At 41.2% G+C, this 16,923-nt stretch overlaps 1 protein-coding gene across 1 annotated transcript; it reads left to right on the top strand.

Moving 5' to 3' along the window:
* Nucleotides 1-2,762: 2,762 nt before the first annotated feature.
* On the top strand, nucleotides 2,763-12,755 carry opn8c (opsin 8, group member c). Its single transcript, XM_030404692.1, has 4 exons — nucleotides 2,763-3,067; nucleotides 6,831-7,124; nucleotides 7,343-7,671; nucleotides 9,585-12,755. Exons 1-4 carry the CDS (start codon nucleotides 2,965-2,967, stop codon nucleotides 10,089-10,091), a joined length of 1,233 nt encoding a protein of 410 aa, XP_030260552.1. The 5' UTR covers nucleotides 2,763-2,964; the 3' UTR covers nucleotides 10,092-12,755.
* The last annotated feature ends 4,168 nt before the right edge of the window (nucleotides 12,756-16,923 follow it).

The following is a 16,923-nucleotide window of genomic DNA, read 5'->3' as shown; positions in this document are numbered from 1 at the left end:
CGCATAAACATCCGCGTCTTTCTTCTCTGGAGTGTCTTGAGTTGCAGTTCATCATGGAGATCAACAGGTGGTGCAAGATGTTTTTTTTTTTTCTTCCTTTCTGTCATCAGTGGGGAGCTCCTGGGCCTCAGCACTGCAAAGAGTAGTTACTACTGTTGGTCACTTCATGTAGCAACTATATTTCTTTGAATACTTACCCTTTTATAAATACTAATTTTATAATGTATAGATACGCTTTTTTTTTATCAGCACAAACCGGACGAGACCTTTATTGACCAAGTCAGATGGTGGATAAAGTACTTTTATCTTTTACTTGAATAAAAGTACTTTTATAATAATGTAAACATGCTCCATTACAAGAACAAGCCCAGACCTTATAATCCTTCCTGAATGAACTATTATGAAGTATTATCAGCTAATTGTTAACAAAGGTAAAAGCACTACTGCTGCGGTAAAATGGTGCATGAGACTGATGCATCAGTTTTATGATCTTACAATATGGTTAAAATTGTGTGTTTGTCAATATGTAAGTGGCATTTTGTTGTTTGGCGTCCAATGTATGATATAAAACATTCCTATATTGAAACAGGATGCAGGTTTTATGTCTCGGACCTGCTTTAATCTACTTTTACCTTTGATATTAAAGGAGCACTATGTTGTTTTGGGGAAGAAACTTTAACGAGAAGAGAAAGATCTTCATTGACTGATGTTTTTTATGCCTAAACAAACCAAATAAACTAACTCTTTGTTTTCACGCCTGAATTAACTGAATAAACAAACTGACCTTAAAGGAAAACACAGTTTCATACTGTTTTACTTTGTTTATATGTGGCGGACCCTGCCACATTTCTAGCTGCCAACAGTGTTCTGGGGACCTTATATTCCTCTGAGAACAGCCTGTTTACTCAGTAATGGAAAAAAGTAAAAATTTCTGAATCATATAAATTGTTAGTATTAAAATTCTAAATTGGAGTTTCTTCTTCAAAACAACACAATGACCCTTGAAACATGTAAAAAGTCTCATTAAGACCTGGACAGGAGGTCAGGAGAACACTTGCTGCTTTTTGTTTTTCATTCCAGAAATCTAAAATGAAAAAAATGCACATGTATACTCTGATCCCTGCTAAGTAGTTTCTGATAATGCCGACTGTTGGCAAGAGAGCCAAAGTCCCTTCCGGTTTCCCTCCTGGGACCTTATTTCAGAAAAACTTTGTACTGTAGTGGTTGGCGTGACTTCGGCTACATGATCATTAATATAACAACAGTAATCAGTTCTATTGAGATAAATCAGCCAAGAGCTGTTATTAAAACAGAAAAGGACCGTTATTTCACGACTCAATCATTTATTATTTGTCATTCAATCATATTCAATTATTGACCGATTTCGAGACATAATTACAGTTCATTTAAGCCCAGAGTTTTTTATTAAGTGGAGCGCTGGTGTTCACTGTTTAAATTTATATTAGGTTGTGTAATTTAAATGGGACTGTCACATGGACATTTCAACAGGCATGTGATGTAATTTTAGATGATAATTAAAACTGTCGATTAGAAATGGTTCAATCATTTTGATTATTGCCTCGCAATAAAAAGCTGGAACAGAGCAACTGTTAATATTTGCTCCTGCTTGCTCCTGAGTCAGTGTGTGGGGAACAGGTCTGTTTGAAACCAGGAAGAGAGTAAAGAAAAGGGGATTGTTTTCAGCTTCTACGTCACGGAGGCAGTTTCAGAACCACTGCTCATGGTCATGGCTGTGTAGAAATGGAGGCGTCTAGGTGCCATTTACGCCGAATTTTGGCAAACCAAGTGCACAACTTCAGGGAACAAAAGCCGTTTTTCCACAGCCAACGGTTTAATCTAAGTCCAGCGAGCACAGGCTTCATAAATAAGCATCCTAGTGAACCATGATGTTGTCACACGAGCCAGCGTGAACGGTGAGGGAAACTAAAGAACCTAAAAGGAATTCAGCCATCATTCATTTTATCATTTACACCTGTGCTTTTCCTCCTGTACTGTGTCAAGTTCAGGGGTCATTTGAGGGGTCGTCAGTGTGAAGGGTCCAAATGAAGGTGATTTCTAATTTCAACATTATTGAAACTTGTCTCGTCCGGGCTCCCTGCTGTGTATATGAGATGATGCTTATTTATTGTCTTGATTGCATTTTGTTGCATTTGACTTGATATTGTTGCTTTGTTTTTTTTTGTTTTTTTAGATTCTCTGAAAGGAAGAAATGTATTATTACCTTCCTGGTTGTAATTCCTTAATCTGTTCACGCTCCTTAAATGTAATGTATTCGATGTACGCTTTCTTATCTGTGTGATCTCCAGCTCCAGTCACCTACGTTGGCAATAAAGTACTGAATCTTAAATATGCTTGAATGTGTCATTTTATGCATATCTTTCTAAAATAACAAAATACATATATATATATATTTGATCAAATACTGATTGCGAAAAAAAGTAAAACCATGTGCTTCATACTCCACTACGACTAATATGAAGTACAACTGAAATAGGTGATAATTGTTAATAATCAGCAGTAAGAGTGTCACAATATAGAGGAGTCATTGCACAAATTGAGAACTGCACATGGTAAAACTCAGAATAAAAATAAATTGGGTGAAGAGATGAATTTTAAAAAGACAATTGGACCGGTTCAACTCCAGTGTTACTTCCTGGCTCATTATAACACAATGACTTTTGGCCCCCCGGGGACTCCATACATGCCGTGAGAGTAGCACCTTTCCCTCTGGAGCCCTCGCTTCCCTCTGCTGCATCAGATCACACTCCCCCTCCACGCTTTTTAACGGCGCATGTTACCGCGGCTCGTGCTTTATGTTACTATGGTGACACATCCCCCAGCATAAAAGTGAGGCTCGCCGCTCACAGCTGTCCGTGTGAGACCAGCCAAGGATTTTAGCAGCAGCAGCAGCAGCAGCAGCAGGAAAAGGAACAGCTCCAACCAATGCCTCTGAACTCCTCTGATCACAACCGGACCATCTCTGTGTTCACCTCCAAACTGAGCCCAGCTGCTGACATATGCGTGGGGCTGACCATCCTCTCTGTCGGTATGTGAACATCTCTGCCTGAAAACATTTTGAAGACTGTCTTTGATCAGCTGAGAGATATTAGAAAGAAAGTGTGGTATTCTTTACAGCTCAAGCTCAACATCAACAACCTCCCACGTGGCAAAACACACTTTAAAGGGGCACTGTGTAGTTTTCAAACTCGGAAGTTTAATATTAACTAATATAATTTTTTTCCATAACTGAGTAAACAAGCTGTTCTCAGAGGAAAATAAGGTCCTCACAACACTGCCTGAAGCTGGGAAGGTGGAAGGGTCCGCCACGTGTAAACAAAGTAAAACCATATAAAACTGTGTTGTTTTTTAATGTCAGTTTGTTTATTCAGTTGTGAAAACAAATAGAGTTTATTTGTAAAATCAGTTCCCAGATTACAAACTTAAAGGGGCACTATGTAGTTTTGGAGAAGAAATTCAAACTATATTTACAATGTTAATGAGGTAATAATACAAACTCATTAATATGACGTTTCCATACTTGAATAAACAAGCTGTTCTGAGAGGAAAGTATGAAAGTATGAAACTGTGTTTTCCTTTAGGTTCAGTTTGTTTATTCAGTCATGAAACTGAAGGGAGTTTGTATATTTAGTCTGTTTGGGCATAAAATAAACCGTCAATAAGCGGTCAATTTTCTCTTTTTTTTCTCTCCCTGAAGTTTCCCCCTGAAAACTTCATAGCGCTTCTGTAACACACAGTCATTTTTCAAATACAACTTGTCCAAACAGATCTTTTGAACAGTCCTCAACATATGCAATTTGCGGCAATGTAATGAAGGAATCGTACGAGGTCAGGGTTGATGATTATGAGCCGGAAAATAAAGCAGAAAGGTGCATCAAAATGCATTTAATCTCATTTGTTACTGAACATCTAAGCACACTCTTTTTAAACCTATTTTGCCAGTAAAAAGTGATGGAGGAAGTTTGTTTATTCAGTTTATGAAGCTCTTACTCTCCTGATTAAAAAACACAACATTAAGTGCACCTTTATTAATGAAGCAATCCGAACTGGAAATAAAGGGAATAAAACTCGTTTGCGGAGACTTAAACAGAAAGATTTCATGTGGTGCACCTGATTTTAGGTTAAAGTGGATTTATATGGAAGTAAAGTGTGACAAAGTGAAAAAGGGAAACAGCCATAGTGAATAAATGATGAGGTAGAATAAATGAAGCCAGACCTGTGGACACTTAATGCTACATTACGGTTTCATTCATTCATGAGCTCTGATGAGAGCTCTTTACTTTGCATTATCATGACATACTATTTACAGTGTTGGATTGAGACACACATTAATTAGCATCATTCTTTTCCTGAGTTCAGAGCCTGACTGATGTATTGTTTAGCCAGTATATTCAGATGTATATGTATCGGTTTGTATCTTGTCCGATATGTGCCAATATGAAAATTTTATTTTCAAAAATTATAATGCAGAAAAAGATGCTTGGGGTAATTATAGATAACATAAATGAAATGTATTATGATACAAAGCTTTGCTGCAAGTGTTTGAAAACCATATTTAAAGGATTATTGCAAAAAATTGGGTATGTTTGCATACAAATGTGCATTTTTACTCCCTTATAACCCCAAAAATCCTTTATTGGTTGGGCTCTGATTTATTGTAACTCTCATGTGTTGGTCTAGGTACAGTAAACAAATCAACATGAAAAGATGAAGCTCACAATGACTAGCCGGATAGATCTTATTGATCAGTGCCACAGGTCTCCACTGATGTCCAGAAACTATTAAGAACACATCAGTGAGCAGCCGTGGCTGCACGGGTTGACAGGTTTCTATATTCCCCTAAGCATAGGAACTGTAGTTTATTTTGAGTCAAACTACTATGTACGTCTCCAGCTGGAACAAAAAGTCATGGGACAAAGTTTTTCAGCGTTGATCTGGAAGCCAGATTTGATCCTTTCTGAACTCAGAACGTTAAGGCGGTCATTAAGTGTATTAAGATTCCTTTAATCAAATTTAACCTGCATGTAAAATTAATGCCTTGTAGCTAATAATCCTCATTTGTTTGCCTTCATGAAAGCGTCTGAGTACCGGTTGGCTCCGCTGTCACTTTCAGCATTGGTCGCTGTAATCCTTATTGATTTCTGATCACTAGCAATAACCCAGTTGGCTTATTGCTGAATTCTATCAATGAGAGATAGAGATTCTCCTTTCCTGGAAATGTTCATATGCGTAAACCCATTACGGAGTACATCTCTTCCTGGAGCGTAAACCTAATTTTATGGCCACTCGGTGGCAGTAGAAGCAAGCTGTCAATACTGACATCGAATCACCTGTTAAGTTGTTATGGCGAGCAAACAAACTCCAGTTTAGGCACCCAGATATGGAGCAACATTTTCATACGTTCTCTCTGGTCACCTGATGAATGTTGTCCAACGCTAAACAGATCACAATGTTTGTTTACAGCAACCTCCAGCTAGAAAAAAAACCCTGTGTCACGTAGCGCACATACAGTTTCATTTTGTGGTGCATTTTTTCACTTGGCGCGGTTTGTTTGGGCTGGTGTGAGAGCTGTCAAACAAACCCTGGTGTAGACCAAACAACCAGACGGGGAAAGCGTAAGAAAAGGTCTCACCAGACTTTCAGGGTTTTTGTTTGTAACGTGCAAACAAATGAACCAACTGCTGGATTCTTGGTGATGTGATTTCAGCACAATTTCAAAAACTAAATTACTAATGAATCCATCTTTTGAATGTGAACTATTGATCTTGTAGTTGAGCCATGTATATATTTATGCAACCGGGTATTTTCCCTGATTACCGGCTCAAAAGCTGGTAAAGCTGTTCTGCTTGTATCTCTCTCAGTGTTGTCAGTTAATGAGTCCATTAAAAAGTGTGTGACAGAGACCCCGCAGTAATAAGCCCTGAATCATGACTGCACAAGATACCTCTTTTATCGTCCTGATGAGCTGAATGAATGAGTTACCTGTCAGCCTCTTTAACTTCATGTTCACTCCTGTCGGTTCGTTTGCCACAAGTGAGTGTGAACAGGAACCGAACCAGAACCAAAATGGAGCCGTGCGTGATTTATTCCCCCTTGGTGTCCACCAAATGACCCCGAGTTCAAGTGCAAAACACCCTAAAATGCAAGTTTGATGCATTCATACCTCATATATCAACAACTATGGAGACCTAATAACCTGTTGGGCTGCTTTCTCAAGAAACAGACTGATTGACTTTACCCAAAATTAGCAGATGTCACTGTTGGGTAAACGTCAGCGCTGCTAGCAGAGCAACACAGCGCATAAAATAAGCACAGCAGAAACCTCACATAGGTCAGACCACCTGTGTTTAAGTACACATCATTAAACCTTTCAGCTGAATATGACAACAGAAGTAGTAACTGTCTCTGGTAACTCATATAGAAAAAAAACCAAAACAAATTGAATGAGGGAAAGTGACTGTGGACTCTGTTTTTGGCCTCGACCGACTCCCGAGGACTCCTGTGGCTCGTTAGCAGCTAAAAAGCTCCCGTAGGTTCACCAGCTAACTGTTTCTGTCTGCAGTGTACAGCAGGATTATCCTGTGACAATGAAAACATAAAACAGCGGATCAATAAGAGCAACAAAACAGAACCAAAACACACTGCAGGCTGTAAAACCAAAACTGTGATCTGAGAGACGCTAAATCTTAGTAATGAGCAGAGGGGAACTCACTTTTCTCTCTGGGCTCATCACAGGAATTTGCTCTGAAACAAAAATCTGTTTTCCTTTTGTCTCCCGTCCCTTCGTCTAGTTCTGCTCTCCCTTCTGGGCAATGGGCTGGTTCTGGTGATCTGTTACCGCAGGAGAAAAAAGATGGTGGGCTCTGAGCTGCTGTGCGTCAACCTGGCCGTGGTCGACTTCTTCTGCTGCATCTGCTTCTACCCGCTCTCCATCCTCTCCTCCTTCCACCACGCGTGGCTGGGAGAAAACATCACATGCATTTACTACGGCCTCGGCTGCTACATCTTCGGCCTGTGCGGCATGTTTACCATCACGGCCATCAGCATCATCCGCTACCTGAAGACGTGCTACAGCCTGGTTTACGGTGAGGGCGGCTGCTGTCGATCAGACATCTCAAGGACTTGGATGGTGCTTATAGAGATGTTGACAGTGGGCTGAAGGATTCATTCTTTCATTCTTTCAAGGATGTGTGTGTAGTCAATTATTCTACTTACTTTAGTCACAAGGGAGAGAAACTCACTTTAAACTTACTTTGCACACAAACACATTGCGATCACCAACAGGGTTTGTTCTTCTTTACAGCTGTGTGGCTGGAAGGTGCCAACATCCGCATAGCGTGTACCGTCTGGCTCGTGGCTGCCGTGTGGTCCAGCTTCCCGCTGTTCGGCTGGGGCGAGTACGTCCCCGAGCCGTATGGATTGTCGTGCACCATCGCCTGGAGGGGTTATCACACCTCAGCCAAGGATGCCTTCTACGTCATCTGCTCCTTCGCCTGCTTCACGCTGGTTCCCGTCCTCTTCATCGTGGTGTCTCAGTGTCGGATCATCTACAAGGTGTCCCGCTTCTCCGATTCGCTGTCCGCAAGAGGCATCCGCAACAACCTGCGATACGCCGAGAAGCGTCTCTCCATGGTGGGCGAGCTTAGTTTAAAAACAATAAGTTGTTTGGCCCTAAAACTGCCTCTTTTTTCTGATGACCAGCAGGGGGCGACTCGAGTGGTGGCAAAAGCAAGTCAGATTGACTGAAGCCTATGAGAAAACCTCCTGTTTCATTTATTGCCTCAGTACAGAGTTTTAAAATCTCAGTCTGTAGATTCAAGTCTTCTTCAACAGCGCATGATGGTCAGACTTTATCGATGGTCAGACGATAAAGCAGGGTATGATTCAGGGCTAACTACTTTGCAATCGACAAGTTGCTACCATGGAGTGTCCTCAGTATGATCCAGTCAGCCTCCCCGTGGCTCCTTCAATTAAAAAAGAAAAAAATCCTTTCTCCTAAGGGGGAAGGGGGTCAATAGATAATTGTGTCTGTCAGCTCCTTCAGACTCAGCAGGAGGAAATAAGTCAGAGAGAAACTGATGAGGGGAACCTGACAGCGAGGGATCAGTTACCACCGCAATGAACCTGAGTTTAATCGTAGTTTCACATCAGGGACCCAAGGATGCCAAAGTCCAGATCGTTTGATTAACAGACATGGTTCGCAATAAACCTCACTTGAAGGCCTCACGAAGACCACAGCAGACAGCCAGCTAGTTTGTAGGTGGTACTCTGTATGTGTCATTCAAAAAGGGGGACTAGAGGCCTCCAGACTGCGGATATGCATCTGTTGTTATGATAAAACTTTTTTTTTTCTTATCATTGTCATACCACTCTCGCTATATAGCTTCTTCTAATCGAGCATATGTCTGATAAAAAGTTGCAAATGGCAGGGGCGAAGAGGCAGAGGCGGGAGAAATCAGGAGAAACTGCACTAACTGAGTGAAACAGCAACCGACTTGCAAGGCTGTTCCAACGTTTTTTCTCTTTTCTTCTGGTTCACTGATATATTCATCACCTGTACAGACACTTCTGCATTTGTCTTTTGTTCATTTCAGTCATGCACTGAGACAGATTTTCCATCCACCCATCTATTAATTGTGTTGAGTGGCTTGTCGAGGATCACGTCTGCAGACTGTGGTCTTTTGTCTGAGTTTTTCGAGGAAGAAGGTCCTTTGCCTTTGTACAATGATTCTAAACGAGGCTCACATGGATCACAAGCATCATGTTCATCAGAAAGAGGTCCACAAGGTCACACCACAATTTAGTGTCTTGTTTGCCTGTACAACCCTTTACGTTAATAATCATTAAATAGATAGTCAGTATATTTCATTATTTAAAAATAATTAAATACTTCATACACAATTTTTTAAGTGATTGTTGATTAGAACGTTCTTAACGTTAACGTGAAGTAATGAATAACTACATTTTAATCAACTATATTTCTCATTTATCAATGATGCTTATTATAAGGTGTTTACAACAAGACTTACAAACCTTGAATATATTCTATCGCTAGCTAACAAACCATATTTGAAGCTAGAACTAGCAAGATTTTTACATTGGTGCTTGAAAAATGACTAATCAGAACAGTTGGTGATGACATTTCTTTCAGTCGTCTCATCAATTAATTGTTGCAGCTCCAGTTGTAGTCAAAAGAAACCACAACTGAGGATGATTTAAAGATTGATTGGTGACTAGGTCAGACACGTTGTAGAGCTAAAGATTCTGATCAAGACCATTAACACATTTCCTGCTGTGAAAATCAGCGAGTCATTTTAATGTTTGACTGATTTGACAGATGCTGTCATTACTCTGAGATGAGAGTCATTACTCACGTCACGATAATGGATTACTGCCAGGAAAATGTATATTTTCAGACTGCATTACCACATTCGTTTTTCTAAAGAGGACAGTCTCCAAGGAAACGTGCTCTGTTACAAATGTACATCATAAGAAATTAGTCATTGAGTTGCTGCTTTATGTGCTTCTGTTACTTCCTCTTCCAGATGTTTTTCTGCATCAGCCTTGGTTTTGTGATTGCCTGGGCCCCGTACGCTGTCGTGTCCTTCCTCTTCATTTTCCACAAGGAGAACCACTACATGGCTCCTGAGGGCTTTGTGTTCCCGGCCCTCTTCGCCAAAAGCTCCCACGTCTACAACCCCTTCATCTACTTCTACTTCAACAAGACTTTTCAGAGGGAGGTCCGCTGCCTGCTCCTCTCTGTCTGGCCCAAGCTGGGGGGAAATCGAGTGGGTGTCCACATCAGCACAGGCCACCAAGTCCTGCCCCATCCCATCCACATTCAGCTCCAGGAGAGAGGCTGCGTCCAAAAGAAGAACTTCAGTTTGTCTCAGGACAGGCCTCAAGGCAAGCGCAAAGGCAAGGCGACGCACACCAGCAGCAACCCTGTCCACAGCAGGCCAGTGTACACCTGCTGGGGGTCCACCTCAAAGAACGCCCCCTCACTCGTGGACACTAAACCTGCCAAACACTCCCTGCCCGTCTCTATATGAACTCTGTCTATCACTGTAAATACTGGGACAAGTCAGATCTAGGATTTAAAGGCAGTGTGGTTAAACTGTGGACCGCTATTAACCAAAAAGTCTGGGGTCCTTACTGTTTCATTGAAGAAATCAGCCAGGGTCAAAATTCCTTTTTTTTGTAAATGAATGAGCTTGTAAGTATAAGAGTTTCTATTTAGTTTGTGTAGCTAGCTTAGCAGCCCGCACTGATACAGCATATGCTCATGAGTAATAACTGGTAGCTGAATAGAAAGGCTTGTCCTTTGTCTCAAAGCTCAAATGGTCATTGTGATGTTATCTTTGTCACAGAATGTGGTTGCATTATGCAGAAACAATCTACTAGTTCTATAACTAACTCTGTAAAAAGTTCAGTATCTGTTTCTGGATTCCGCTGCTCCTCTTGCAGGACCTACCCTACTCCGTCAATGATTGCTTATGTTCTTCATGTTAACTCAGATAGTAGCTCTAGTTATGTCTGTTTTTTGTGGTTCTTATGTCATAATTTATGAGCTGCAATACGTAGTCTCCCTGGTAAATACACCAACCTCTTCGGACCATTTCACAGTTTGCTGCTGCTCATCCTCTGGAGCCGGTCTTCGCTGCCAGAGCAGCTGACGCTGGTCCCTCTTCAGACACTCAGCCTGTCTGTTCTGTCTAGCCCAAAGACACTTGAGCTATTGCAACTGAAGAGGTTGGTGTGTTCGAGGGGGAAACTACAGCACACAATCCACTGTATCAGCTCCATGGCTAGCTTTTCGTTTTACAAAAATAACTGCAAAACTGCTGCTTACGTGCCTTGTCATTTCTGACAAGTCATCCTTACGACTGCAACTGATTTTTCCTTGAGCTCGAATATATCTGGCACTGAATAGTACAGAAGTGCCTGAACACCAAACAATGGGAATGCCTCACATCTGCCAAAGACTGTAGTTCAGTTTAATTAAACCCAGATTTATTGGATTTGTAGCCATATTATCAATGCAAATCATAGTAAAGCACACACAACCAACTCATTCATCATGCAGTTGTCTTGATAATGTGATGCTGTATGATATCTTAAGTATTAATGCTGTCATTAATATTTTTTTTGCAAATTATTGTATATTAATGAATTAGCAAGCGACTGAGATCTGTTGATTTCTAAAATTCCACTTTACATTGTTAAATTAAGGGTGTTAATGATAACAATCAGCCACTACATGGGCATTTGACCTCCCACTAGCATTGTATTCATGTCACAACACGCTGTTGTTCAAGTCATCTGCCCCCTCAAGTTTGTTGTAGCTAACATTGCGAACCCTAGCTAGCTAATGAAAACGCCACTAACACTAGATAACGCCAACGTCGCTAATGTTGCTACTGTCATTAATGGTGATGTCGCTAATGCTAATGTCATTAACACTAGCTACCATTAACATCGCTAATGCTAGCTAATGGTTATGTTACTCTTGCCAATGCTAATTTTGCTAGTACGAGCTAGCTAACATTATGGGGGTGCATACTTTAGAAATTTAGCAATTTTCAAATTTTTTCCCACAAACAGGTCTGTTCATGCTGGTGAAACACGGAGACCATGTGACATCGACGCTGTTATACTATTGGCTGACAATCAGAACAAAAATGATGGACGCCGATAGACATATTGAATGATTCATTCACAATTTTAATATGGCTTTTAAGGAAAATAGTTTTATTCTGCACCTTCCTACAAACTTTTCTAGAAAAATAAGATTTGGCTACATAAAAATTGTCATCAATATGACTTTTAAACATAATCCCTATTTCTATGTATCTCTATATAAGGGATCCAGACTGTGAAAGTGTGACATACTTAATACTGTTAGTCATCATGTTCTGTGAACTCATTTTCACTCTCTGGTTTTTCCTATTTATCGTTATCATAATTTTTGCCTTCACTTGCCTTTTCGACATGCAGCAGATTGACTTTGTGAGTGTTTGTACTCTGTCCCTTTGGAACACCTGCTGTTTCCCAGTAATACGCTGTTAAAACACATCCAGCTGAAAGCTTTGATGCCATTAGTTGTGCTGGATCAGTATGTGTGTTTCTGCGTGTGTGAGCTCTTTGTACCAGTTGAACTCATACATATAATACTTTGTATGCTCGGTTGTTTTAATCTGTTGTTCAGTTCCCCAAAAATTGCCTGTAATGACAATATGCTGTAATAGCAACGTGGACAAAAAATGCTCTTTCCACTGTTTTGATTTTAATCGGAACTCATTGAACCTAATTTTAATGATATGTGAATGTTTTTGTGTCTGTGATCTGTTTCAGTTTCATGAAAAAAAAAACCCAGCTGTAAAACTGTAAAACGTGTTCGTGGATTTTCCATCATTTTGAATATTATATTTGAACAACAAATATTGACGTGAGCTGCCTCTTTTTAACTCTCGGGCATCGACAGAAAGTTAAGCTGTGAATTCATCTTTGTAGTGTTTTTGTGTTCTAACGAAGAAGCTTGACAAAACTTTATTTTTCAACAACTCAGACGTCTCTTCTTATATTGGACTGCAATGATATTAACAATGTCTTTCTACGATGCACAGAAACTAAAAAAATGATAAAAACTGACACTGCACACTGCAAATATCGACTCTCTCTTGAACTGAGAACAATAAACTGTTTCAAAACTCAAAGCCACCTTGTCCACTACTCTTTTCGAATATTGCTGCTCAAATTCTCATTTTTAATTCAGTCCACGGCTTCTTTGTCTGGTGAGAAATGAAGTAAGATTCCCCCACAGAACAGAATTGGCTCAATGTTCGGTCTGAGTGATTTAACGGCGTCATGCATGTTAATGAGAGACGGATTGTTTCAAGATGTCTCTGTACTCAATTGTGGCAATTAGAGCTCTGCAGAGTGTGTTTCAGTGAGCAGAGGAAAAGGTTGACTGAAGAGTGAGACCTGTCCTGCGCTCTTGATGATTTATTTTATTTCAAACTGGTACATCAACATGTTTACATTGTCGTTAAAGTAACAACATTTAAATCCAGGAGGAAGACTGCTGATCGCTGAGTCTCATCCCCAAGTTGTCGAATGCTGACTCTTTGGGTCTTTCCACGAAAAGTTACATTTTGTTGCTTTAAATGGTTTAAATAACAGGTAGCTGTTTTAATCTGAATTCCTTTAGAAACCACCAGTACGCTCAGCACTGAACAGGAGTAAAAGTTAGTGACTGGCTGGTGAACATTGTGGGGGATTTAGCATCTAAATAAACAGATATTTTCCCCAAGAGCTGATGGGCATCAAAAAAGAGCTGAATTGGGAGTGAATACTTGACTGATATTGGGTCTACACAGGATTCAGGTGCCATGTTGAGTGCAGGTCACTCAGTTCTTGCAGAGCCCGTGTCCCAATGCATAACCCAACCCCTGTAGCTACGCATAGAAAAAGTAATGTTTTGTATATATATTTCAAGTAAAACACAAGCTGTCAAGTAGACCGCTGGATTGATTCCATCAGCATGTCTATCACTTCCGCTATGTTTGCAGTTGTCTGTTGCATGCACACTAAACCACACACAAAGATAACTGCTAGCCAGTCAACACAGTGGCGTAGCTAAAGAGACAGATATTTCCATCAGGTTTGATGGAGACCAAAAGTTAAATCATAGAAAAGTAAAGATTCACTGGACTCATGTGTCTGCGTGTAACCCCCCCTTGCACCTAAGTCTTTAAGCTAGTGTGTTTATAAAACCAAGAGGCAGGGGTCATTATCTATTTTAGATTCGATGAGGAGATTGGTTATTATCTTTCCTGGTATACTGTAAGGATAGACCTGTAATATCCACCCCAAATAACTCACATGACAACCGACTGGCGATTTAGGTTGAAGAAAATATATATTGAAACCAAAAACTTATGGAGTCAATATTCCACAATGCAGATATCACTAGAAATATGATGGAATGAAAAAAAAATACTGCTAATGCACGAAAGTTCCACACTTCTAGTAATAGTAATAAACAATTTAGTATGATAACACAGTAATATAGTTAAATTCACAAAGAACCTTAAACCTTCAATATCTTTTTCTTTGAGTTCTGGTGAGCCACAAGTGGTTTTCTTGAATGAAATTGTACCAAAAAAACCTCTGAGATCTCAGGAAAAAAAATATAAAAAAGTAATAAAAAATTGAGTCCACTCAGGAAGTCCTACCACCCCAATGGATGTCAGATAAGGCAGTCCAAGAAGAGTATTGCAGGATGGAATGGCAATGTGAATGATGATCCCCTGGCAGAAGATGGAAAGCAACCAGGATGGAGATATGGACAGATGACGGTCCTCTGAAGGGCTCCACAAAAAAACCAGCCGGAATATCAATCAATAGTTCAACGGAGTTCAACGGAGTTCTACACGATGTCCACAGCTTCTCAATCGTCTCAATGCTTATCAATGTTTACTTTCTATTTCAGTTACCAACTTTCTGACTCAGTTCTATCAAGGTACAGCTATGTTGTTTCTCCAACATCCACACGAACTGCGTAGCAGGCAAGAAGAAGAACAAAGATCTCATGTGCGAGTAAGATGATGACTCGTAGCGGTTTTCTTCGCACCTAAAAGAGTGTATTGACTGCGCCTCTGCTGCCACCTTGTGACCAAATTGGGAATAGGTTATTTCTTTAAAAAACAAAATTTAACAACAAAACACATGGAATGCAGCTTAATTTTCCAAAATAATGGAGGTAATAGCCTGGAAGATTTACTACCTGGGTTACACCCTCCCCCTCTTAACTGCATGAGTCCCTTCATGCAACTAAACTCTGGAAGGAACTTGATAATGGTTGCTGGATACTGGGGAAAGGATATCTTGCAGGCTTTCAATTAAAGAGCAAATGGCAAGAATCAGGGGTTTTCCCAGCTCATCATAGGTAAACTTATGTGGCTGGTGTCTCTCCCTGTGAGAACACCTGGGCTCACTTAATCTGCTCTCAGGAATGACATTCAAATCCTCTTCAAGTGCTTGAGAGACAATGTCATGATGCTGGTTAGGCAGAGTTGTGTCATTGTCCTTACGATTGGGTGAGACATTTCGGTTCCTTTCCTCTTCACGTGATATGTCACACTCCGGGATGTCTACGACGACATGATCCCTTGACTGAGGAAAAGGCTGATCCACATCACTACTTGTCTCAATCAGTAACTCGGGGGGTTTAACTGATTGGTCAGAAGTCATCCGGTCAGATGTGAGTGAATGCTGTGTACTAAACTCAGGAGCCTCAGGGTTCAGTGGGATTAGGGGTTGTCTTTGCAGTGTACTTTCTATTTCCTGTACATAAGGGCCCCATGTAGCGAACTGTGGGGGTCCTTCAAAGAGATAAGTTTCCTCCTCTTCATCTGTCAAATTGCCTTCTGAAGTATCATTTTCCGTCTGCAGATCTCTTCTCTTACCGCTTCTCAAAGGCATTTTCTTTGCTTTGTCTAGCCGGGGCCCCTGCTCTGGAGTTTTCTCAACAGGCAGAAACCCACAAGGCAATAACAAGTCTCTGTGAAGGGTACGGTGTGGACCACTGCCTCTCTCTGGCTTGACAACATACAGAGGGCCACCATCAATTCGCTTCACAACAATATGGATGGATTTTTCCCACTTGTCTGCCAATTTGTGTTTCCCTCGAATGTTGACATTCCTGATTAGGACGCGGTCCCCTTCAACCAACTCAGCAGCTCTGACTTTAGCATCAAATCGCAGCTTGTTTCTCTCTCCAGTCTTTTTAGAGTTTTCCACAGCCAGAGTGTAGCTCTCCTGGAGACGCTGGCGCAAGTTCTGAACATATTCTGAATGGGTTTGATGGGTCTCATTTGGATTGTCGATGCCCAGGATGAGATCAACTGGGAGGGTTGGCTGCCTGCCGAACATCAGCTCATATGGTGAATATCCTGTTGTATCATTTCTCGCACAATTGTACGCATGTACAAGGGGTTTGACGAAATCTCTCCAGTGTTGTTTGTCTTTTTCCTCTAGGGTTCCGAGCATGCTTAACAGGGTCCTGTTAAAGCGCTCAACAGGATTTCCCTGGGGGTGATACGGTGTAGTACGCACCTTTTCTGCTCCAATCAGCGAACACAGTTCTCTGATTGTGCGTGACTCAAAGTCCCTTCCCTGATCACTGTGAAGGCGACTTGGGAAGCCGTAGTGGACAAGGAAATTCTCCCACAGAGCCTTGGCGACAGTCCTAGCCTTTTGATCCTTTGTTGGCACTGCCACCGCAAACTTTGTGAAATGGTCAGTGATGACCAAAATGTTCCTGGTGTCATGGCTGTCAGGTTCAAGGGACAGATAGTCCATGCAGACCAATTCTAATGGGTAAGTTGTTCTGATGTTCACCATTGGTGCTGCTTTCTGTGGTTGGGCTTTTCTCCTGAAACATCTCTCGCAGGTTTGGCATTTCTTTTCGATGGATTCTTTCATTCTCGGCCAATAAAATCTGGCTCGAGCGAGACTTAGCACACGCTCAGCTCCGAGATGACCAACTTCATCATGTAAGCCTTGCAGAGCTCTGTCTTTATGCTGCTCAGGCAACACAAGCTGATGGATCATGTCTCCTCGATCAAAGCACCGTCTGTAAAGGATTCCTTCCCTGAGCTCGAGCTTGTTCCACTCTCTGAGTAGCAACTTGACTTCAGGCTGCTCATCACTCAGGGTTTTGAAGCTGGGCTTCTGTGCACTTTCCACCAGTTTAACTACCCTGTTAATTGATGGATCCTGACCCTGTGCTTCACGCCAACTTTCTCTTGTCATCCCAGGTAAGGTGGTTTGGCCTTGGCCGGCAAACAGATCTGGGACTGAGGAAGCATCTACTGCAAG

The sequence above is a fragment of the Sparus aurata genome, chromosome 22 (genome assembly GCF_900880675.1).
Source record: "Sparus aurata chromosome 22, fSpaAur1.1, whole genome shotgun sequence".
NCBI classification, from domain to species: Eukaryota; Metazoa; Chordata; class Actinopteri; order Spariformes; family Sparidae; genus Sparus; species Sparus aurata.
This window is presented reverse-complemented; position numbering and strand designations above follow the sequence as displayed.